The sequence below is a fragment of the Hordeum vulgare genome, chromosome 6H (assembly GCF_904849725.1).
Source record: "Hordeum vulgare subsp. vulgare chromosome 6H, MorexV3_pseudomolecules_assembly, whole genome shotgun sequence".
In the NCBI taxonomy this organism is placed as follows: Eukaryota; Viridiplantae; Streptophyta; class Magnoliopsida; order Poales; family Poaceae; genus Hordeum; species Hordeum vulgare.
Genome location: NC_058523.1, coordinates 29719588 through 29743031, shown reverse-complemented (window position 1 = coordinate 29743031; position 23444 = coordinate 29719588). Strand labels below are relative to the sequence as shown.

The window sequence follows — 23444 nt, the reverse complement described above, 5'->3', positions numbered from 1 at the left end:
AAACATTCTAAAATGTGCTACCGTAGTTCGGTGCACCATATATCTCCCCTTTTGTGGATGTGTGTAGCTATTAATAAGTATAAACATGACACTATTTTACTTGTGTGTAGCTCCACGAGAAGGGACGTTTTGAGGCCGAGCTCCATGGAAGCCAAAACTTAAAAAAAAAACAAATTTCAAACTTTCGGTTTCATAAAAATCTAAAAAAAAATGTATGCAAGTAAAGAAGGATATTATGTGTATGTGTGTAAAATTTTAGGATGAAATTCCTTGAAATACGGTCTGCACAAAAAAAAGCAAATTCATAGCCTGAAACGATGAATAAGATCATGTGTTAAAAAGCCTTAAATTTATCTTTTTTATACAGTCCTCGTTTCAACGTATTTTTTTCTAAAAATTTACACATGTGTGTTACGTCCACACTTATCTCTATATCTGTTTACATAATTTTTTTTGAAATGTAAAAATATAAATTTGTCATGAAATTTGAATTTCAAATTTAAAGGCCTTCATGAAGGTCGAGCTTCAAAAGCAATTTCCGGAAGCTCCACCGCCTGTGTTAAGCAAAGCTCCCAAAGAGTCAGGCTTGAGGCATAGTTGGTGAGTGACTATTCTCCGTTAATTTGGCACCTTTCTGTCGATAATTAGAGCTCCCACTCACTCCTTGTACCTGTTGCAGTTATACCAGTTCCAGTTATAAGATGGGATTGGTTTCGAACAGAAGTCGCAAGTTCTCGAGCAAGAAAGGCGAATGGCCGCTGCCATTCATCATGAAAGCCGACAACGCCCCGGTGCGGCGGCAACGGTCTGTTGACCTCACCGCCACCACCTCCCTGGTTCACCACCATCGCCAGCAGCAAGGTTGCATCTTCAGGTTTCTTCAGCACCAACACTACAAACATTTCTAGGAACCGGGGCATGTCATCACCATGGTAGCAACAACAATGGATAGATCGAGATGGCGAAGCACAGGTCCAAGCGTATCAAATGGGTACTCTGATGTATTTGCCGTTCGACATCAACAGCTACCAGACAATGCACCACTTCATCCGTTCAATATTACTTCCTATGTATCGAAATATTTGTAGTTTTAGTAGGCTAACGTAGCCTATTAGAACTACAAATGTTTCGATACAGAGGGAGTACAAGTTACACATCCAATTCAGAAAATAAAAATAAAACATCATCTAATAATAGTGAACGGAGGGAGTAGATACAATATCATTCTGTAACAATGTTCTTTGTGGGAAGATGTAACAGTTACGCACACTCAGTAATACCAATGAAAAAGCATACAACAAAACCTTTCTCAGTTACAGCTGCTACTCGTTGAGTAACTTATTTCTCATCACGACACACACACAGAAATCTAAACTACAGTTCCGAACACGAACAAAAAGTACCAGTACAGGACGGTCCGCGACACAAATACGTTGTTTTCAAGATCTCTACGACAGGAAGTCTCTGGGGTCTGTGACATATCCCGTCAACGCCGAGGCCGCCGCAGTGAAGGGAGAAGCCAGGTAGATCTGCCCTTCCTTGTGGCCCATCCTGCCCGGGAAGTTCCTGTTCGTCGTTGATACACAAACCTGCACCCAAACAGATGACTTTGAGATCACCAAAACAATCTGTCAACAAAACCGGATGGCACCGCGCTTGACATTTCTCTTGACACACCAAAAGGGTGTTCTACAGCTTTTGCAGTTCTAGGTTTCATGAACATCTAAACATGTGATATCTCATGCAAGTGTGTCCCCAATCAGAAGGATGTGGTAGTAAGGCCTGCTAAGTACTCCCTGTTAAGCAGCAACAAATAATATGGATTGGAGGGAGTATGTTTCGTTCACTAGGCTTGAGAACAGAGCAAACTGGTGGCTTCGACTAGCAATTTCATACTGTAACTTAAATCGTGAGATAGCAACCAGGTAGCCAACAATGTGAGGATATGGCAGTTCAGGAATGTTGTTTTTTAGCACAGCAGATATTTATTAGTATTCGAGGTCAAATGTCTTACCTAGAGAAATAACAGACCTTAAGAGCCTGTTTGGGACTGCTCTACTCCAGAAAATTCAGCTTCGCTCTAGAAAACGTAAGCCAAACGGTGTAGCTCCACGATATACCGCTCCGGAAAAAAACTAGAATCTGGGGTCCAACTCCTTGTTTTTTGTAAAGCTCTCTACGAGGTGCTTCATAAAATTATAGAAGCTAAGTTGGAAGAAAATTACCCACCACTGCCACCAGTAAGTGGATACCCCTTCGTTTCTTACCTCTCATCCAATCAAATAGATCCTTTCCACCAAATTTTTCATTCGTGAAGCTGGAGCTAAATGAGAGCCAAACATTCTCTTGAAATGGTTGCAACTCCTATATGAAACTGCTCTAAAGTGGATTTGCTCAAGCGGAACTGATTTTGATGGAGCAGAGCGGTCCCAAACAGGCCCTAACACTTCAGAACTACAGAAGTCCCCTTTCTACATTTATATCAAGCGGCGTGTCTATTGTACAGAAATATATTTGGAAATATTAGAAGATACTTGCCGTAGGTTCATTCATCCGTGCATATGTATCACGAGGACCACCCAAACAAGCACCACAATTAGGACTAGCTGGTGTATCACAACCAGCCTCTTCAAATATCTGGGAACATGTTTTGCCACCAGATCCCGGTACGGGGAGGCTATACACGTCCATCCACACCTGCAATATTTCACATTCCTTAGTAACACAAACTGGAAGACGATTGTATCCATATATTTTATCACAAATTGTCACCTTTTGCGTCGCAGGGACGAGAAAAGTGGGAACCTTAACCTTCTTGCCCTGTATTAAGGAAACAATTCGTAGCAAGTCAAGTAATCATGGATTTGTATGATTTAATTACTGCAATATATCACAGATGCATATTTAGGATTGAGCACAAAGAACTACAGGAAAAGGATTGCCCAAGATTTGCATACTGATAAATAAGTTAGTAATGATAATACTTTATGTCGCTCAGCCATACGGTCAGTCAAGTTGGAACTCTTACAGTGAGGCAGATGCATAAATTCTAATAATGATCCAAACAATGACATTAGTTTTCTCTATAAGTGGTCCTTGGTCACAACTCAATCATACTAAAGTTCAACCAAAGCACAACTTAATTTGATCCTTGTACATTGACCCCAGAACATGCCAACCCATTCGGCCTTCAACGTTCCCCATAATCTAAACATAACTATATGAAACCACTACTGCCCTTTGTGCATTGATGGTTGTCCATGTATGCGGGACCAATTAGCTGAACCCAAACCTGGCCCACATTAGGCACTTTCAGTAAAAGAAGAACAATATGTCTGTCCCTTTTTTTTAGCTTAACAATATGTGTGTCCCTTAACCCAAAAAATACCAGTTAGTCCTAAAACTAGATCCAATAAATTCGAAGTGGATACTGAACCTGTCCTGATAATAATACTAGCTTATTCATTAGCACTGCAGGATAAGCTTATGTAGCCCACTGCCAGGCCTAATTACAGAAAACCTACAACACTTTTCACAGTATACAGAGGGAAGACAACATACAAAACTTATAAGAAACAAACAAGTCAAACCATTGGAATAATCATACTCTGCAAGTCTCACAATACATAGCCGATACCTCTGTATGCCAAAATGCATAAAAATAAAACATAATCCTGACTATACATCACCAAGCTACAAAGAAGATGGTTTTAAGCTTCTTACCGAAGCTAAGAACACCTTTGCAGCAGCAATAAAGTCCTCAGTCTTACCACCAGTGCAAGAACCAATATAGACTCGGTCAATCTTGACATCTTTGCATTCTCTTGCTAGAGCACGGTTGTCAGGGGAATGTGGCTGCACAGTCATGGAGATTACATCATTATACAAGAGAACTAACAAAAAAAAAACAGAGAATGCAAAACAGTAGAACAGTTAACAAACCTTCGCAACTACTGGCTCTAATTTAGATACATCAAACCGGTAGTCACTGTAAAATCTGAAATCAAAAAAGTCATCAAATATTAGAGCAACAGACATAAAAACTTGCACATATGCCAATATGTCATAACACCATTCATAAAATGACACAAAGACCATTTAATGACGAATCTAGAAGGAAAAAAACACAAACACGATAACAGCATTCACATTCTCGGACGCAAGACATCAGAAAATATGGGCAATATATTGTGAAAGCTCGTATGCTTATGTGCCACACAGGAAGGATATCTTGTAACAGCACAAGGACATTCTAAATTTCCCAAAGGATGATGCCTACTGAGAAGCACTACAGTTAGGCAATTATGTCCAAGTCTAACGAGTTCCACATTATTGTGATCAGCTGAAGAAAGTAGTGAGAACCAGTTATTTAAATTTATTGTAAGTACCCTGCACAAAGTACTTCAAGACCCCTACTCTCTGTATAATTAATCAACATGCAAACTTTGATTGCAATCAACGGCATTGTTTACTGGAGACTTTGTTCATCTTGACTTGGACCAACCTTTATGTCCATAAAATGCAAAAGAGATGACCACCTATTGATTAGTTCGAAGTCAACTAGTGATGGTTTGTATGAGAAATACAGTTTTAATTATATTGTCTAGATTTATGTACATATCTCAAGAACAAGAAGAGCAAGGAGAAACTGTAGTCACCTGGCCTGAGCATCACTATAGACAGGCTCATATTCGACCGATGTCTTACCCTGCAGTGTAGAGGATAGCAGATGATGTCACAATTACCATGATATAAAAATATTGTTAGCTAGTAACTGTAAATTGTTTCCCCCAGTGGTTATCTCAAACTTTGAGGGAGAAAAAAGCACACTGCCTCGGTACTACTATTAACATTCAGAAGGTAGTTCAATACCTCAAGGTACTTAAATGTAGTTTCATCAGCAGGCACAACACCATTCTTTCCACCAGCTTCAATAACCATGTTGCACAGTGTCATTCGTTCTTCCATCTAGCAAGTGTGAAAACATTAAGCTCAGTTTTACATTAAATGACAACTGATTAACCCAGTTATGAACATGGAACATACAGTTAGACTTTCTATTGTTGATCCAACAAACTCCATCGATCTGTATGTAGCACCAGATACAGATATCTCGCCAATAATCTGTAAACAGATATGACCAAGGATGAGACATTTCGGTTACAATGAGAAACACCTAACAAAATAAATAAATTGTAGCATAACTGAGACTATTTTGTTGGCTTACTTGTAAAATCAGATCCTTAGCAAGTAAATAAGGTGGCATTTCTCCATCTAATACGAACCTGATGGTTGGGGGCACCTGAAATAAGATTAAACAGATCAAAACACCATTTTTCCATAGGGAGCACCCTGTATGCAGGAAAAAAATAGAGAGAAGTTCTCCACAATATGAAAAGAGATAGCATTTTCAAAAACCAATATTTTATCACACTAAAAATAAACAGAATGTGAGAAGCATACAGGATGCAAAAATGGAAAAGAGATCGATAACAGCTGTTTGAATGGTGCCATAATCGGATACTACACCTAATATCTCTGCATTGGATGAAGTATGTTTGGATGGTCCAACATATAAGTATAAACAAAAAGAAACTTATAGTTGCTTCTAGCAAATGCACATCTTAAGTTTCCATATTTGCGCAATAAACTGTAGTTTAGTGTGATACAATATGATATAATAATGTACAGAATGTGAGAAACAAATGAAGAAACCCTGACACATGACTGAGATACAGAACCAAAGATTGCTCAGACAGAGAAAGATATGTCCCAACCTTTTTCATGATAAGACTATTTTCAAATTCTATCCGGAAGCAATTTAACATGCTTGCATACCTTGAGAAGAGCCTTTCCAGTTCCCATGACAAAACCAGCATCAGTGTTTCCGATTCCAGTTGCAAACTGACCGAAGGCTCCAGCATTGCAGGTATGCGAATCAGTACCAAGGAGAACCTACACAACATTACCATGAACCAGGTTAAGCATGTACAGCAAAACCACAAGCTTCCAGCACTTAGTGTAGTCAGTAAAAATACCTCGCCTGGTCGGCAGTGACCTTCTTGTGCGAGCGCAATGTGGCAAACACCTTTGTAGTCCGGATTTGCCTACAGCCAAAGCGTCCAAAGCTTTTTTAAGCACATGACATAAATCTTGCCTTTTTAAGCTTATAAATGGAGATGAATCGGCAAGGGATAGATATACTCTGAAGTCGCTGAGGTCCTTGATGTCGTAAAAGTACTTGATCTTCTGCTCCTGGCAGAAGTCCCTGAGGATGTCGACGTTCCGGTTGGCCCGCTCGTCGGCGGTGAAGATGTAGTGGTCGGGGATGATGACGACCTTCTCGCGGTCCCACACCTTGGCGTCCTCCCCGAACTCCTGCTTGAAGATCCCGATGGTGCCGGGGCCGCAGACGTCGTGCGTCATGAGCACGTCCACGTCCACCCACACGTTCTCCCCGGGCTCGAGGCTCGCGCGCTCCGACGCCCGCGCCAGGATCTTCTCCGTCGTCGTCATCGGGCTCTTCACCGACCCGGTGGACGCGGGGGAGCGCGGCGCGCGGGTGGGCGTCGCCACCGCGCGCACGCGCCCGCGCCCGGACCGCGCGCGCCGGCTGCTGGCGCTCGCGCGCTGCTGCTGCTGCGGCGCCGCCGCGGCGAGCTCCTTCTGCGGCGGGGAGAGCACGGGTGAGAAGCTTGAGGGGGGAGAGGAGAGGGGAGGGGAGGGGAGGGGACCTTGTGGGCGAAGGCGGCGGAGGTGGCCTTGGCGGCGGCGGAGATGGAGGCCATGGCGGCGGCGGCGAGCGGTCGAACACCTTGAGGTCAATAGAGGGATTGGGGGGGGTAGTGCGGCCGTGGCGAGCACGAGTCGGGCGTGTGGGCGAAGGGGGGTCACAGGCGGAAGGTAATATAAGGGGGTGTGTGTGGTTACGTGTGCGATTTGGACCGTCCGATTGGGAATGGACGGTGGCGCGTGGGGTTTGAGGTGTCTGTAACACAACGGGGATTTTTTGCATTCTACTCTGTCGAGTGTCGCAAAAAGGCAAGATGAGAAATCGAATCAACGTTTAGTGGTTTGTTCGGATTACATTACAAATACTATCAGCGTTGGGTTTACTTGTAAACGAGTTTTTACCTGATTTTAGGGTGGTTCCAGTTAAGAATTTTAGCCTTTTTTTTCACCGGTACTATCTTTTTCTCTTATTTTGAGTTGGCACCGAAAATCCACTCGCCTAAGGTGAAATTGCGCCCCTCCATATCCTTTGAGAAATGTGTCGAGAATTATTAATTTGCAAAGAATCGGAGCTATTATAAAAAGTCACCGTAATTATAGATACAAAACATCTCAAACATAATAAAATACGAATACATCGAAATTTCGAGACCAACGAGCGAACATGCTCCTACCGGAGCAGGCTTGACCTTTGAGGTGATAGCCGAAAAGTCTTCATGCACGTGTCTCTAATGACTAGTGCTCTGGAACCGCAGTCGTCGTCGTTAAACCCTTGAATTGGTTTGAAGCGTTTGGCATCAAATCTCGCCACATGACGAGAAATGCTAACATCACTACCTCAAGGAGACGGCAGACGGAAGTACTCTAAAAAGATTGGAGCCCAGAAGACAAAATCAAAGAAGAAGCGCCGTCATCCGCCCAAGCATCACACCTGCGAGGACTAAAACCCCTAACCTAAACTACTAACTGAAGTGGAGGCACGGGGATTCCCCTTCCAACCATCGTCTACCAGGCAGAGGGGAGGCGAATCCATGGGCTCGACGGAGCAGTAGGTAGAGAGGAGGCGAATCCACGAGCTCGACGGTGAAGCTTGGAGGAAGAGCTTGCTCTATTCGTCTAGGGTTAGGGAGGAAGACGAGAGGAACTCCATGTAAATGCATCGAGAATTGAAATAAGAACGTGATTAGGTTTTCTCCTACTACATGTAGCTATTTGTGGTTTAACTGGTTGAGTATTGTGCATATGTAGGTTTTATTCTGTTTCTTTGGAGAGAAGTTGAATAAATATAGCTACGGTAATTACGGGGCATTCTGATTTGTGGCTAAGTTTGTCAAAAGTTGTCACTCCCAAGGTTTGAAAAATTAATCAATTTAGATGAGTGTTTAGTTCAAGTCATATCTTAGGACATGTCCAATGGGGACGCTAGAAACTAATTCCTGATTGAAGGATGGTTGGACCCTCAATTCCTGGCGTCACATGAAGCTTCGACGCAGGAAGTGGAAGCGGGCGCTAAGAGCATCTCTAGCACACCCCGTATAATGCCCTGACCCGTAAAATAACCATCAAAATAAGGGTCGGGGCGGGAAATGCTACCAGACCAGACCCCATAAACTTGTTCGATTCGTAATTTTTTTAGGGATGCGGTAAAATCCCCTCCTCGACCCGCGAAAACGCACGTTTCTGCCTCGCCTATACGGTGCCCTGTGTCGCAGGGAAATGGTTGGCGGGACGGACGCTTCAGCCCGCGCCCTTTCCCCACCCCTTCCGCCTCCGTGCCGCCATTGGTTCCCCCCGTCCACCGCTGGCTCTGGGGCGCCGCTATCAGCCGAATCTTCGGGGCGAATCGCACCGCTGGTTCGCCGCTTCCCTCTTCAGCCGAGTCGCTGCATCGGCTCCCTCGGAGCCGCCTATACACGGCGGTGGGAGAGCTACCGCCGGAGATGGACTTGAGCCTATGTAGAAGTTTCTACTCGAGGATTCATCCTCTTTGGATGACTCGGATGTTGAGAGGATGCTTCTCACATTTTGCCAGCAGAGCTTGGTGATGGCCCTTGCCGTGAAGGAGCACGAATACGAGAACCAAAAGAGGTGGCGTGGATCGACTGTCGGCCGTCTTTGCATTCCTCGAAATCGCCATCTCGGCAACGAGATGCTGATGCGAGACGACTTCGCCGCCAATCCAACATACCCGCCGCACCTCTTCTAGAGAAGGTACAATATGCGCACATCCCTCCTTTGTTAAAATTGTTCAAGCTCGCAAGGCCAATTGTCGATATTTTACTCAAAGAAGGAATGTCGCGGGTTGAAGGAATTTAGTGCATATTAGAAAATCTCAGCAGCTATGCAGGTAATTTCATACGGCGTTCCGGCTGACTATACCGATGAGTACCTTTGCATTGGGGAAGATAGTACAATTGAGTTAGTGTGTAGGTTTGCGAAAGTGATTGTCCGTGCCTTTGGTCCTCAATATCTTTGGGCACCAAACGAGGATGACACAAAAAATTTGATGGCATTTAACGAAAGAAGAGGTTGGCCTGGCATGCTAGGAAGTATAGATTGTATGCATTGGACTTGGAAAATTTACCCAAAAGCATGGCAGGGAATGTATTGTGGCAACTCTCGTGATGCAACAATTGTGCTGGAGGTCGTAGTGTTAGAGCATATATCTCCATATTTGATTTTGGTAATTGATGACAATTCATATGAACTAACGGTTTCCTTAAGTTATATTTATAGGATTTGTCCATAGGCACTTCTTGAAGTCCATCTATTGGGTTCAAGGAGTTTATATGATGACGAATGTGGTATTCAAGGTATTATCCAAAGAATGGTCATAGAGACACAAGGTTGATCAAGATCGTCAGACAAAGAGTAAATTAAGATGATCAACACACAAAGCGTACAAGATGTACCAACAGGGATCAAGTGACCCATGATATGGTAAGCATTGTCCAGTACGTATTTGTGTACTAACCCATGGTCTTCTTGAGAGTTCTATATGGGGTTAGGTGTGTTTCCATGGGCTTGCATCAAGAGGAAGATCTCATACAATCCATGGAGGATGACGTCAAGTGGTGGAGGATGGTGGCAATGGACTTGTGAAGATATGCTGAAGAGCGGCTCACCCATAGTGTGTATGGGGGAGCAATCAACTAGTCTTCATCAAGTCAACGCAAGAAAGAAAGGTGGTCCATCTTGAGGAAGCCAAGATCATCGTCATCTAGCTCAAGAGGACGAGGTGCAAGGTGTAGGTCTGCCCTTGATGGGTTTTCTGTTTTAGGATAGACTGTCGTACTGTCAAGGGGGGCTCTCAAATGAGTAGCTTGATTGTATCGTTCGTTGAGAGCTCAAACCATTTGCATCCTTGCATCGTACTTCTTGGTTCTTGTTTGGTATTTCTCTTTGTGAGTTTTAGATCTTATGGTCATCTTCATGACATGCTCGAATTCATCGAAAACGGAGTCCATATGCATCTTCTATGATGTTTTCGATGTTGGGAGTTTTTACCGGTCTTATTCGAAGAAGGGTTCTCACCATTTTCTTATGGGACTTTTCTCACTTGCTTCTTATTGATATTTCTATCAAGATTGTGTTAGCCCATGTCGTTAGCTTTCCAACAAACTTGGTTTCGTTGAATTCGAAGTCTGTATGCGAAAGTTACAGTAGTTTCACTATCCAGCGGTATTACCGCTCGTGGTACCCGCGGTAGTACCGCCCCCGGAGCGGTAGTAATTTTTTACTACCGCTCCCTAGCGGTAGTACCGCTCCGTCGGACTATTTTTCGTGGCCTCAACATGATTGGTGAACCTACCGAGCGGTAGTACCGCTCCCATGAGCGGTAGCATCGCTTTGTGCGGGCTGTGAGGCTTAACGGTTGGATTTTTTTCCCCACCTATAAAAGGGGGTCTTCTTCCCCATTGAACCTTATCTCTTAAGCTCGTGTTCTTCCCCCATTGTTGATCTTCTTCGAGCTTGCTAACTCTCAATCCCTTCAATGATTCTTGCTAGTTCTTGAGGGAAAAGAGAGAGGAGATCTAGATCCACATTTCCACCAATCACTTTCTCCTCTAAGTGAGGGGAACCCCTTGGGTCTAGATCTTGGAGTTCTTCATGTTATTATTTGTTCTTCCTCTCATTTTCCTCCCTAGCATTAGTTGCTTTGGTGGGATTTGGGAGAGAAGGACTTGGGCACTCCGTGTGCCCTTGCCATTGCATTAGTTGCATCGTTTGAGTTCTCCACGGTTATACGTGGAAGTGAAGTTTGAGAAGCTTATTACCTTTGGTACTGAGTACCCTAGATATTGTTCTTCATGGATGCTTTGGCGTCCTAGAAGCTTGGTGGTGTCTCGGGGCTCAATCATTGTGGTGTAAAGCTCTGGGCAAGCGTCGGGGTCTCCAATTAGGTTGTGGAGATTGCCCCAAGCAATTTGTACGGGTATCGGTGACCGCCCCCAAGGTTTGCCATTTGTACGGGTTCGGTGACCGCCCTCAAGGGTCCCTTAGTGGAATCACGACATCTTGCATTGTGCGATAGCGTGAGGAGATTACGGTGGCCTTATTGGCATCTGTTGGGTAACGTAGCATAAATTCAAAATTTTCCTACGCTTATTCAGGTCTTCCTATGGAGAGACCAGCAACGAGAGAGGGGTAAGAGCATCTTCATACCTTTGAAGATCGCTAAGCGGAAGCGTTGCTAGAACGCGGTTGATGCAGTCGTACTCGCTGCGATTCCGATCTAGTGCCGAACTACGGCACCTCCGCGTTCAACACACGTGCAGCCCGGTGACGTCTCCCGCACCTTGATCCAGCAAGGAGGAGGGAGAGGTTGGGGAAGAACTCCAGCAGCACGACGGCGTGGTGTCGATGGAGAGACGAGGTCTCCCGGCAGGGCTTCGCCAAGCACCGGCACAGAGGAGGAGGAAGAGGGGCAGGGCTGCGCCGAGAGAGAGAGAAAACAGTGTGTCTCAATGGCCAAAAGTGCCTGATATATATAGGGGGAGGGGAGAGGGGGTGCCACCCCTAGGGTTCCCACCCTAGGGGGTGCGGCAGCCCCCCAGATGGGAGGTGCGGCGGCCAGAGGGGGAGGAGGGGGTGGCGCACCAACTGGTGGGCCTTAGGCCCACCTGGCTTAGGGTTCCCCCCCCTTTTCTCTCCCCTGAGCATTGGGCTGAGTGGGGAGGCGCACCAGCCCATCTAGGGGCTGGTTCCCACCCCCACTTGGCCCACCTTATCTCCCGGGGTCGTTGCCCCCCTTCGGTGGTCCCCCGTGGCCACCTCCGGTGGTCCCGGTGGTCCCGGTACATTACCGGTGACGCCCGAAACACTTCCGGTGTCCGAAACCATCCGTCCTATATATCAATATTTACCTCCGGACTATTCCGGAACTCCTCGTGACGTCCGGGATCTCATCCGGGACTCCGAACAACTTTCAGTAACCTCGTATAACAATTCCCTATAACCCTAGTGTCATCGAACCTTAAGTGTGTAGACCCTACGGGTTCGGGAGACAGGCAGCCATGACCGAGACACCTCTCTGGCCAATAACCATCAGCAGGGTCTGGATACCCATGGTGGCTCCCACTTGCTCCACGATGATCTCATCGGATGAACCACGATGTCAAGGATTCAAACAATCCCGTATACGATTCCCTTTGTCTGTCGGTATAGAACTTGCCCGAGATTCGATCGTCGGTATACCTATACCTTCTTCAATCTCGTTACCGGTAAGTCTCTTTACTCGTTCCGTAGCACGTCATCGTGTGACTAACTCCTTAGTCACATTGAGCTCATGATGATGTTCTACTGAGTGGGCCCAGAGATACCTCTCCGTCACACGGAGTGACAAATCCCGATCTCGATTCGTACCAACCCAACAGACACTTTCGGAGGTACCCGTAGTGCACCTTTATAGTCACCCAGTTACGTTGTGACGTTTGATACACCCAAAGCACTCCTACGGTATCCGGGAGTTGCACAATCTCACGGTCGAAGGAAAAGATACTTGACATTAGAAAAGCTTTAGCATACGAACAATACGATCTAGTGCTATGCTTAGGATTGGGTCTTGTCCATCACATCATTCTCCTAATGATGTGATCCCGTTATCAATGACATCTAATGCCCATGATCAGGAAACCATGATCATCTATTGACTAATGAGCTAGCCAACTAGAGGCTTGCTAGGGACACATTGTGATCTATTTATTCACACATGTATCATTGTTTCCTGTTAATACAATTATAGCATGAACAATAGACGATTATCATGAACAAGGAAATATGATAATAACCATTTTATTATTGCCTCTAGGGCATATTTCCAACAGTCTCCCACTTGCACTAGAGTCAATAATCTAGTTACATTGTGATGTATCGAACACCCATAGCATTATGGTGTTGATCATGTTTTGCTCGTGGAAGAGGTTTAGTCAACGGGTCTGCAATATTCAGATCCGTGTGTACTTTACAAATATCTATCACTCCACTCTGGACATGGTCCTGGATGGAGTTGTAGCGGCGTTTGATGTGCTTCGTCTTCCGGTGAAACCTGGGCTCCTTGGCCATGGCAATGGCTCCAGTGTTGTCACAGAAGAGTGTCATAGGACCCGACGCGCTTGGAACCACTCCAAGGTCGGTGATGAGCTCCTTCATCCAAATTCCTTCATGAGCCGCTTCTGAAGCAGCTATGTACTCTGCTTCACATGTAGATGCTGCCACGACTTCTTGCTTGCTGCTGCACCAGCTCACTGCCCCACCATTCAACACATATACGTATCCGGTCTGTGACTTGGAGTCATCCGGATCTGTGTCGAAGCTAGCGTCGACGTAACCCTTTACGACGAGCTTTTCGTCACCTCCATAAACGAGAAACATTTCCTTAGTCCTTTTCAGGTACTTAAGGATATTCTTGACCGCTGTCCAGTGTTCCATACCTGGATCACTTTGGTACCTCCCTACCAAACTTATGGCAAGGTTTATATCAGGTCTGGTACACAGCATGGCATACATTAGAGAGCCCACGGCTGAAGCATAGGGGACAGAACTCATCTTCTCTCTATCTGCTGCCGTGGTCGGCGACTGAGTCTTACTCAATCTCATACCTTGCAAAACTGGCAAAAACCCTTTCTTTGAGTTTTCCATATTGAACTTCTTCAATATCTTGTCAAGGTACGTACTTTGCGAAAGACCTATGAGGCGTCTTGATCTATCTCTATAGATCTTGATGCCTATATGTATGCAGCTTCTCCAAGGTCCTTCATTGAAAAACTCTTGTTCAAATAGGCCTTTATGCTCTCCAACATCTCTATATCATTCCCCATCAATAATATGTCATCCACATACAGTATGAGGAAAGCTACAGAGCTCCCACTCACTTTCTTGTACAGACAGGCTTCTCCGTAAACCTGTATGAACCCAAACGCTTTAATCACCTCATTAAAGCGAATGTTCCAACTCCGAGATGCTTGCACCAGCCCATAGATGGAGCGCTGGAGCTTGCACACTTTGTTAGCACCCTTAGGGTCGACAAAACCTTCTGGTTGCATCATATACAACTCTTCCTTAAGGTTCCCGTTAAGGAACGCTGTTTTGACGTCCATTTGCCAAATTTCATAATCATAAAAGGCGGCAATTGCTAACATGATTCGGACTGATTTCAGCTTCGCTACGGGAGATAAAGTCTCTTCATAGTCAACTCCTTGAATTTGTCGAAAACCCTTTGCGACAAGTCGAGCTTTGTAAACGGTTACATTGCCGTTTGCATCAGTCTTCTTCTTGAAGATCCATTTATTTTCTATGGCTCGCCGGTCATCGGGCAAGTCCACCAAAGTCCATACTTTGTTCTCATACATGGATCCTATCTCGGATTTCATAGCCTCAAGCCATTTGTTGGAATCCGGGCCCGCCATCGCTTCTTCATAGTTCGAAGGTTCACCATTGTCTAACAACATGATTTCCATCACAGGGTTGCCGTACCACTCTGGTGCGGAGCGTGCCCTTATGGACCTTCGTGGTTCAGTAGTAACTTGATCCGAAGCTTCATGATCATCATCATTAACTTCCTCTACAGTTGGTGTAGGCGCCACAGGAACAACTTCCCGCGCTGCGCTACTATCCTGTTTTAGAGGGGGTGTAATTACCTCATCAAGTTCTACTTTCCTCCCACTTACTTCTTTCGAGAGAAACTCTTTCTCTAGAAAGGATCTGTTCTTGGCAACAAAGGTTTTACCTTCGGATCTAAGATAGAAGGTATACCCAATAGTTTCCTTAGGGTATCCTATGAATACGCATTTCTCCGATTTGGGTTCGAGCTTTTCTAGTTGAAGTTTCTTCACATAAGCATCGCAGCCCCAAACTTTAAGAAACGACAACTTAGGTTTCTTGCCAAACCATAGTTCATACGGTGCCGTCTCAACGGATTTAGACGGTGCCCTATTTAAAGTGAATGCTGCAGTTTCTAATGCGTATCCCCAAAATGATAGCGGTAAGTCGGTAAGAGACATCATAGATCGTACCATATCTATTAAAGTGCAATTACGACGTTCAGACACTCCGTTGCATTGCGGTGTGCCAGGCGGCGTTAGTTGTGAAACGATTCCACACTTCCTTAGGTGTGTGCCAAACTCGTGACTCAAATATTCTCCTCCACGATCAGATCGTAGACATTTAATTTTTCTGTCACGTTGATTCTCAACCTCACTCTGAAATTCCTTGAACTTTTCAAACGTCTAAGATTTGTGCTTCATCAAGTAGATATACCCATACCTACTCAAATCATCGGTGAGGGTGAGAACATAACGATAACCACCGCGAGCTTCAATGTTCATTGGACCACACACATCATTATGTATTATTTCCAATAAGTCGGTTGCTCTCTCCATTATTCCAGAGAATGGAGTCTTAGTCACCTTGCCCATGAGGCACGGTTCGCATGTGTCAACTGATTCAAAGTCAAGAGACTCTAATAGTCCATCAGTATGGAGCTTCTTCATGCGCTTAACACCGATATGACCAAGGCGGCAGTGCCACAAGTATGTGGGACTATCATTATCAACTTTACATCTTTTGGTACTCACACTATGAATATGTGTAACATCACGATCGAGATTCATCAAGAATAAAGCATTCACCAGCGGAGCATGACCATAAAACATATCACTCATATAAATAGAACAACTATTATTCTCTGACTTAAATGAGTAGCCGTCTCGCATTAAGCAAGACCCTGATACAATGTTCATGCTTAAAGCTGGTACTAAATAACAATTATTAAGGTTTAAAACTAATCCCGATGGTAGACGTAGAGGTAGCGTGCCGACGGCGATCACATCGACCTTTGAACCATTCCCGACGCGCATCGTCACCTCGTCCTTGGCCAATCTCCGCTTATTCCGCAGTTCCTGCTTTGAGTTGCAAATGTGAGCAACAACACCGGTATCAACTACCCAGGAGCTACTACGAGCACTGGTAAGGTACACATCAATAACATGTATATCACATATACCTTTAACGTTGCCGGCCTTCTTGTCCGCTAAGTATTTGGGGCAGTTCCGCTTCCAGTGACCCTTTCCCTTGCAATAGAAGCACTCAGTCTCAGGCTTGGGTCCGTTCTTTTTCTTCTTCCCGGCATCTGGCTTACCGGGCGCGGCAACAACTTTGCCGTCTTTCTTGAAGTTCTTCTTACCCTTGCCTTTCTTGAAACTAGTGGTCTTGTTGACCATCAACACTTGATGCTCTTTCTTGATTTCTACTTCTGCAGACTTGAGCATCGAGTACAACTCGGAAATGGTCTTCTCCATCCCTTGCATGTTGTAGTTAAGCACAAAGCCTTTGTAGCTTGGTGGGAGAGATTGGAGGATTCTGTCAATTATAGCATCATCCGGAAGTTCGACTCCAAGCGAAGTCAGACGACCGTGTAACCCAGACATTTTGAGTATGTGCTCACTGACAGAACTGTTCTCCTCCATCTTACAGCTAATGGTTGTTAGAGCATATATCTCCATATGTGGTTTTGGAATTGATGACAATTCCTATGGACTAATGGTTGCCTTAAGTTATATTTATAGGATTTGTCCATAGACACTTCTTGAAGTCCATCTGTTGGGTTCAAGGAGTTTATATGATGACCAATGTGGTATTCAAGGTATTATCCAAAGAATGGTCATAGAGACACAAGGTTGATCAAGATCGTCATACAAAGAGTAAATCAAGATGATCAACACACAAAGCGTACAAGATGTATCGAGAGGGATCAAGTGATCCCATGGTATGGTAAGCATTGTCCAGTACGTATTTGTGTGCTAACCTATGGTCTTCTTGAGAGTTCTATGTGGGATTAGGTGTGTTTCCATGGGCTTGCGTCAAGAGGAAGATCTCATACAACCCATTGAGGATGACGTCAAGTGGTGGAGGATGGTGGCAATGGACTTGTGAAGATATGCTGAAGAGCGGCTCACCCATAGTGTGTATGGGGGGGGCAATCAACTAGTCCTCATCAAGCCAACACAAGCAAGAAAGGTGGTCCATCTTGAGGAAGCCAAGATCATCGTCATCTAGCTCAAGAGGACGAGGTGTACAGTATAGGTTTGCCCTTGATAGGTTTTCTGTTTTAGGATAGACTATCGTACTGTCAAGGGGGGATCTCAAGTGAGTAGCTTGATCGTATCGTTCGTTGAGAGCTCAAACCATTTGCATCCTTGCATCGTACTTCTTGGTTCTTGTTTGGTATTTCTCTTTGTGAGTTTTAGAGCTTATGGTCATCTTCATGACACGCTCGAGTTCATCGAAAACGGAGTCCATATGCATCTTCTATGATGTTTTCGATGTTGGGAGTTTTTACCGGTCTTATTCGAAGAAGGGTTCTCACCATTTTATTATGGGAATTTTCTCACTTGATTCTTATTTATATTTTATCAAGATTGTGTTATCCCATGTCGTTAGCTTTCCAACAAACTTGGTTTCGTTGAATTCGGAGTCCGTATGCGAAAGTTACAACAGTTTCACTATCCAGCGGTAGTACCGCTCCTGCTGCGAGCGGTAGTACCGCTTGTGTAGCGGTAGTACCGTCCCCGGAGAGGTAGTACCGCCCTCGGAGTGGTAGTAATTTTTTACTACCGCTCCAGGAGCGGTACTACCGCTCCGTCGGACTGTTTTTTGTGGCCTCAGCATGGTTGGTGAACCTACCGAGCGGTAGTACCGCTCCCATGAGCGGTAGTATCGCTCTGTGCGGGCTGTGAGGCTTAACGGTTGGATTTTTCCTCACCTATAAAAGGGGGTCTTCTTCCCCATTGAACCTTATCTCTTAAGCTCGTGTTCTTCCCCCATTGTTGATCTTCTTCGAGCTTGCTAACTCTCAGTCCCTCCAATGATTCTTGCTAGTTCTTGAGGGAAAAGAGAGAGGAGATCTAGATCCACATTTCCACCAATCACTTTCTCCTCTAAGTGAGGGGAACCCCTTGGGTCTAGATCTTGGAGTTCTTCGTGTTATTCTTCGTTCTTCCTCTCATTTTCCTCCCTAGCATTAGTTGCTTTGGTGGGATTTGGGAGAGAAGGACTTGGGAACTCCGTGTGCCCTTGTCATTGCATTAGTTGCATCGTTTGAGTTCTCCACGGTGATACGTGGAAGTGAAGTTTGAGAAGCTTATTACCTTTGGTACTTAGTACCCTAGATATTGTTCTTCGTGGATGCTTTGGCGTCCTAGAAGCTTGGTGGTGTCTCGGAGCTCAATCATTGTGGTGTAAAGCTCTGGGCAAGCATCGGGGTCTCCAATTAGGTTGTGGAGATTGCCCCGAGCAATTTGTACGGGTATCGGTGCCCGCCCCCAAGGTTTGCCATTTGTACGGGTTCAGTGACCGCCCTCAAGGGTCCCTTAGTGGAATCATTGCATCTTGCATTGTGCGATAGTGTGAGGAGATTACGCTGGCCTTAGTGGCATCTTGGGGAGCATTGTGCCTCCACACCGCTCCAACGGAGATTAGCATCCGCAAGGGTGTGAACTTCGGGATACATCATCGTCTCCGCGTGCCTCGGTTATCTCTTACCCGAACCCTTTACTTATGCACTTTACTTTGTGATAGCCATATTATTTAGTGTCATATATCTTGCTATCACTTAGTTGTTTATCTTGCTTAGCATAAGTTGTTGGTGCACATAGGTGAGCCTAGTTGTTGTAGGTTTTGTGCTTGATAAATTAAACGTTAGTTTTATTCCGCATTTGTTCAAGCCTAAACCGTAATTATTTTAAAGCGCCTATTCACCCCCCTCTAGGCGACATCCACGTCTTTTCATGTAGCTTCACATAATTTATGGATTTGGCATTGCTTTTTTGGTATGCCAGGTACTCTAAATGATATCAATGTGTTGCAACGGTCTCATTTGCTTGCTAGACTTGCTAGTGGTGATGCTTTCGCTTGCAAGTACACTATCAATGGGCATGAATACACAAAATGATACTATCTTGCAGATGGTATATACCCTTCTTGGTGCACATTTGTGAAGAGCATCAAAGACCCCCAAAGAAGGAAAGAGTCTAAATTCGCAAGGGCACAAGAGGCAGCCCGAAAAGACATTGAAAGAGCATTTGGGGTTTTGCAATCTAGGTTTGCCATTGTTCATGGTCCTGCTCGGTTTTGGGACAAGTGATCCTTCAAAAATATCATGACATGCTCTGTATTATTCACAATATGATTCTTGAAGATAAGAGAGGCATGCACTTGGAGTTCTTCTATGACAATGTGGGCAGCCGTGTCAAACCAGCTAGAGACCCTAACCGAATCAGAGCTTTTCTTCAGACCTACAGGGAGATTGAAAATGCAAACACACACTGTCAACTTCACAACGATCTCATTGAGCACCACTGGCAAAGGACTAGGGAATAGTACCATTCCATTTTTCCATCCATTTATCCGTTCATTTTCATTTCATTCATGTGTGATTTGTGTACGGGGACAAGTTTTGTGTTCCTGTGTGACATTCATTTAGTTTGCTATGGTGATTTGAATAAGTATTGTAATTTGGATAATTACTGTATTTGTAATATTGGCATTCTACTTATTTTGCACATGATGAGTAATTCTGATTTATGGGGTATTCGGTTTGCCGGTCGACAGGATAGCGCCCGAGCAGACCCCGCATTGAAGACCCCTATAGTAGCATCTTCTGCGAATATGCTTTTATACGAATCCGTTTTGGGGGGTCTCTCTCTGTCCACACCCGTGCCTGCCCGTAAAACCCGTTTTTCGTGAACTGTAAATGGCTTTTGCGGGTCCGCATTATACGGGGTCTGCTAGAGATGCTCTAAAGTAACGGGGCAGGCGTGCAACTGCCCGTTCTTGCTAGGGCCTGCAAATTAGCGTCCAACGCTGAAGCAAACCATCACTTGATATTTCTTTAGTTTTATCACATATTTTAATTTTTCTAAGTGCCCATATAAACGACTCGTGTTGAAGATGTCCTTCGACAAACCACACTAAAGCCCCACATTACATATACACATAAAAAAGGCTGGCAAGATTTTCTTAGGCTTGTCAGCTCGTGACTATCATTTTATTAAACTTATCTTAAGCAAGTTTGGCAAAAAAATGGTAATTATTAAGTTTTAATAATAATTTTAAGCAGTTTTTTAGAATAAGTTATAGGCACACACCCTTCTTTTTTCATTATATTTTCACATGAAAATCCTAGATGTATATTGTAGATATAACCGCATAACTAGACATAGAAATGCTATCATATTCTTCAAACAGTCAAATGCTATCAAAATTTTCACACCGTCTTATTGGGGAAAAAACTCCACAAATTCCACGGCCTTGAAGGAGAAGGGCTTGCTTGGATGAGGATTCATTTTGTAGTATAACCCAGTTGTACTTTAGACTAAATCTAGCAAATAGAGAGATTATGAGAATTAATAGCAAACACGGATTATATTTTACTAGCAAAAGGGCCCGTGCGTTGCAACGGGAGAAAAGAATTCCACATACTCTTAATTTACAAAAAGTGGTCTATAATTTAAGTATTTATAGCTACGACCCAAACAAAGATGATCTTAGCTAAAAAACGCGGTTCAAGATTTTACATGTCTTCTATTTAAATATGGTTTGCATGTAGATTTAATACATACAAAGAAACGGTCAAATGATCTTCAATTTCGTCTCTAATCCTGATTTTGCTGGCATGTTCATCCACAATCCGAATTGGTACCGCTATGAAAGAAAGACGGGTAATGCATTATTGATTAAGATTGCATCTTAGATAGTATTTTTAAAATTGTTAACACGTAAAATAACATCATATTTAGATTCTACATATTTTTCTAATCAAAGCCCATATATAACATGTTAAATTTGAAATTACGGTTTAGAAGATATGAATATTTTTAAAAATATTTGATATGTATTGTGGATTTATTGTTATAAATATCGGGGCTTTTTATAAAATAGCACGACGAACTAAGAATATCTAATTTTTTTTATTAGTAGGTATATAGATTTTGGAATGAAGGCTGTAATGTTCCAGGCCAGGCCCACCTTTCCTGGTTCATGGGTTTGCACCCGACTTGGACCGTTCAAACATCCATCATAGGCCCTTTTTTTTTGAGGAACGGTTGTCAGTTGGGCTGTATTTATCACAAGGCCCGTGGCTAGAATAAATGCATGCTCACAAAAATAAACATTTCGATTTTTTTCTCGTGCATTTCTTCACATTGTTGTTTATTCAAGAAGTATCAAAACATGTCCATCAGAAAGTGGTGAAAATAAAAAAGAATTGTAAGAAAGTCAGCTATGAACGGGCTAAACACACTAAAATCTCCCGCGGGAGAAAACAATCGCAAATTGGCGAGTAAATCAAAATGAGGGGGACCAAATTAAGCATCAGGTGTGGTGAAGTGATCCATTCGGCATTTGGGCATGTCAGACGGCGGGGGCAGCAGCTTCTGGCTCGGCTTTGCTGCCGTCCTGCACCAGCCACGCCATTCTCAGACCCCCACGTCGTGTGCACCTCCAAATGGCAATGCATGAACCATACACCTGCATATGCATACACACAACAACAACAACAGTTGCGTACATGCATGAGTATCTCACAAGTTAATTAAGGTTCTTATCAGTGCATTGTGTTTCACGTATACCTGGGTTGTCAGCGAGGAAACGAATGGCCACCCACCCGCCGGCCGGCACGCCAACGGTGTTGCGCTCGACGGGGTCGACGAGGTTGAACTTGGCCGGGTCGTTCACAGCGTGCCGAAGCCTTGCCCGACCACGAAGAAGTTGAATCCGTGGAGGTGAAGCGGGTGGCTCTCGATGCCGAGGATGCTCGTGTCCTGCATCACCAGCTCCACCGACGTGTTGAAGGACACCGCGAGGAGCTTGGTCCCGGTGGCCACGTTGGTGTTGTTCGGCGGCGTCCCCGTGTAGTTGAAGGGCGACAGGGGCATGACCGGGAAGTTGGCTGCGTAGACGCCGCTGGTGAGGCCGGTGAAGTGCGACTGCAGCAGCGCCGTGGACGGGAGCACGAGGGAGACGTTGTTCACGTACGGCCGCCGCGAACTGCGTGCCGTTGGGCCCCTGGCACGTCATGTTCTTGGGGCACGGGAGCGTGCCCAGCCCGATCGTGAAGAAGAAGCGCCTGTCCACCGACTGCGGCACGGCCGCCGGGTACTGTTTTGTGGCGAGGCTGCGGAGCTTGGTCGTGAAGTTGGTGACCAAGTTGGTGTCGTTGTAGTAGGGCATCATCGGCTTGAAGATGGGCAAGGCCTTGTCGAAGCTTGACGAAGAGGGCGAGCCGGGGTTGCGGTACTCGAGGATGCCGACCACGGTGGAGTTGTCGAAGGTGCCGGGCGTGATGGTGGAATAGGGCCGGGCCAACATGTAGAAGTTGGCGCCGGGGTAGACCGGCTTGGTGGCGAGCAGGACGTTGGTGGTCTGGCCCGGGGAGATGACCAGGGTCTTGACGGTGAACGGCTTGACGTACACGGCGTCGACCTCGACAACGGTGAGCGTGTGGTTGGCCACGGAGAAGAAGAGCTCGTCCTTGAGCGCGGCGTTGATGAGGCGCAGCAGGTACGTCTTCCCGGGCTCCTACTTCAGCTTGAACGTGTCTGCATGCGTTCGTTCGTACATGCATGCACGGCGACCAGTTAGTTAATTACCATATGTACTGTATTTTACGTACTACATAATCTATCTACTACTCGGCCGTGCATGCATATATACACACACCTCGCCAACGTATCCCCATGACTCACCCCCGCCCTCCAGAAGATACCTCGCCGGTGCCAGCCGGCGCGCTCGCGAGTGCTGAGTGCATCATGCCCAGAGTGGGCGGACACCCTTGCGCTCACTCTGTTAGTCCTACCGCGCCCTCGCCGACGCCATACTCTACGACCAGCTCCAGGTATACCCAGCGCCAAGGTCCTCCAGCTCCATCACCACGCCCTCCGGCCGGCCACGGGCCTTGCGGCACGTCGCCGACAACGCTGCGGCCTTTCGGCTCCGCATGGAGTGCCGCCGCTTGAGTGCCAGCACGGGCGACACCCCACGGACGCCTTCCTCCGCGCCCTCGAGCGAGCGTCGGATCTCCACACCCACCATCGAGGGGGGGGAGGAGGAGGACGGGCGGCCGGGAGGAGGAGGAGGGGGAGGGAGGGAGGGAGGAGGAGGAGGACGGGCGGCCGGGATGAGGAGGAGGAGGAGGGGTGGCCGGGAGGAAGAGGAGG

The 23444-nt window shown here is 45.5% G+C and overlaps 1 protein-coding gene and 1 pseudogene across 1 annotated transcript; both read right to left on the bottom strand.

The window, feature by feature from the left end:
- Window positions 1–1170: 1170 nt before the first annotated feature.
- Window positions 1171–6881, bottom strand: LOC123401438 (3-isopropylmalate dehydratase large subunit, chloroplastic). The gene is made up of 13 exons (XM_045095254.1): window positions 6735–6881; window positions 6205–6666; window positions 6039–6107; window positions 5839–5955; window positions 5228–5302; window positions 5047–5124; window positions 4873–4968; window positions 4659–4708; window positions 3943–3997; window positions 3724–3855; window positions 2773–2820; window positions 2539–2697; window positions 1171–1589 (listed from the first exon to the last, which is right to left on the bottom strand). Exons 1-13 carry the CDS (start codon window positions 6786–6788, stop codon window positions 1449–1451), a joined length of 1536 nt encoding a protein of 511 aa, XP_044951189.1. The 5' UTR covers window positions 6789–6881; the 3' UTR covers window positions 1171–1448.
- A 14712-nt stretch (window positions 6882–21593) lies between these two features.
- On the bottom strand, window positions 21594–22848 carry LOC123404991 (annotated as a pseudogene).
- Window positions 22849–23444: the final 596 nt, after the last annotated feature.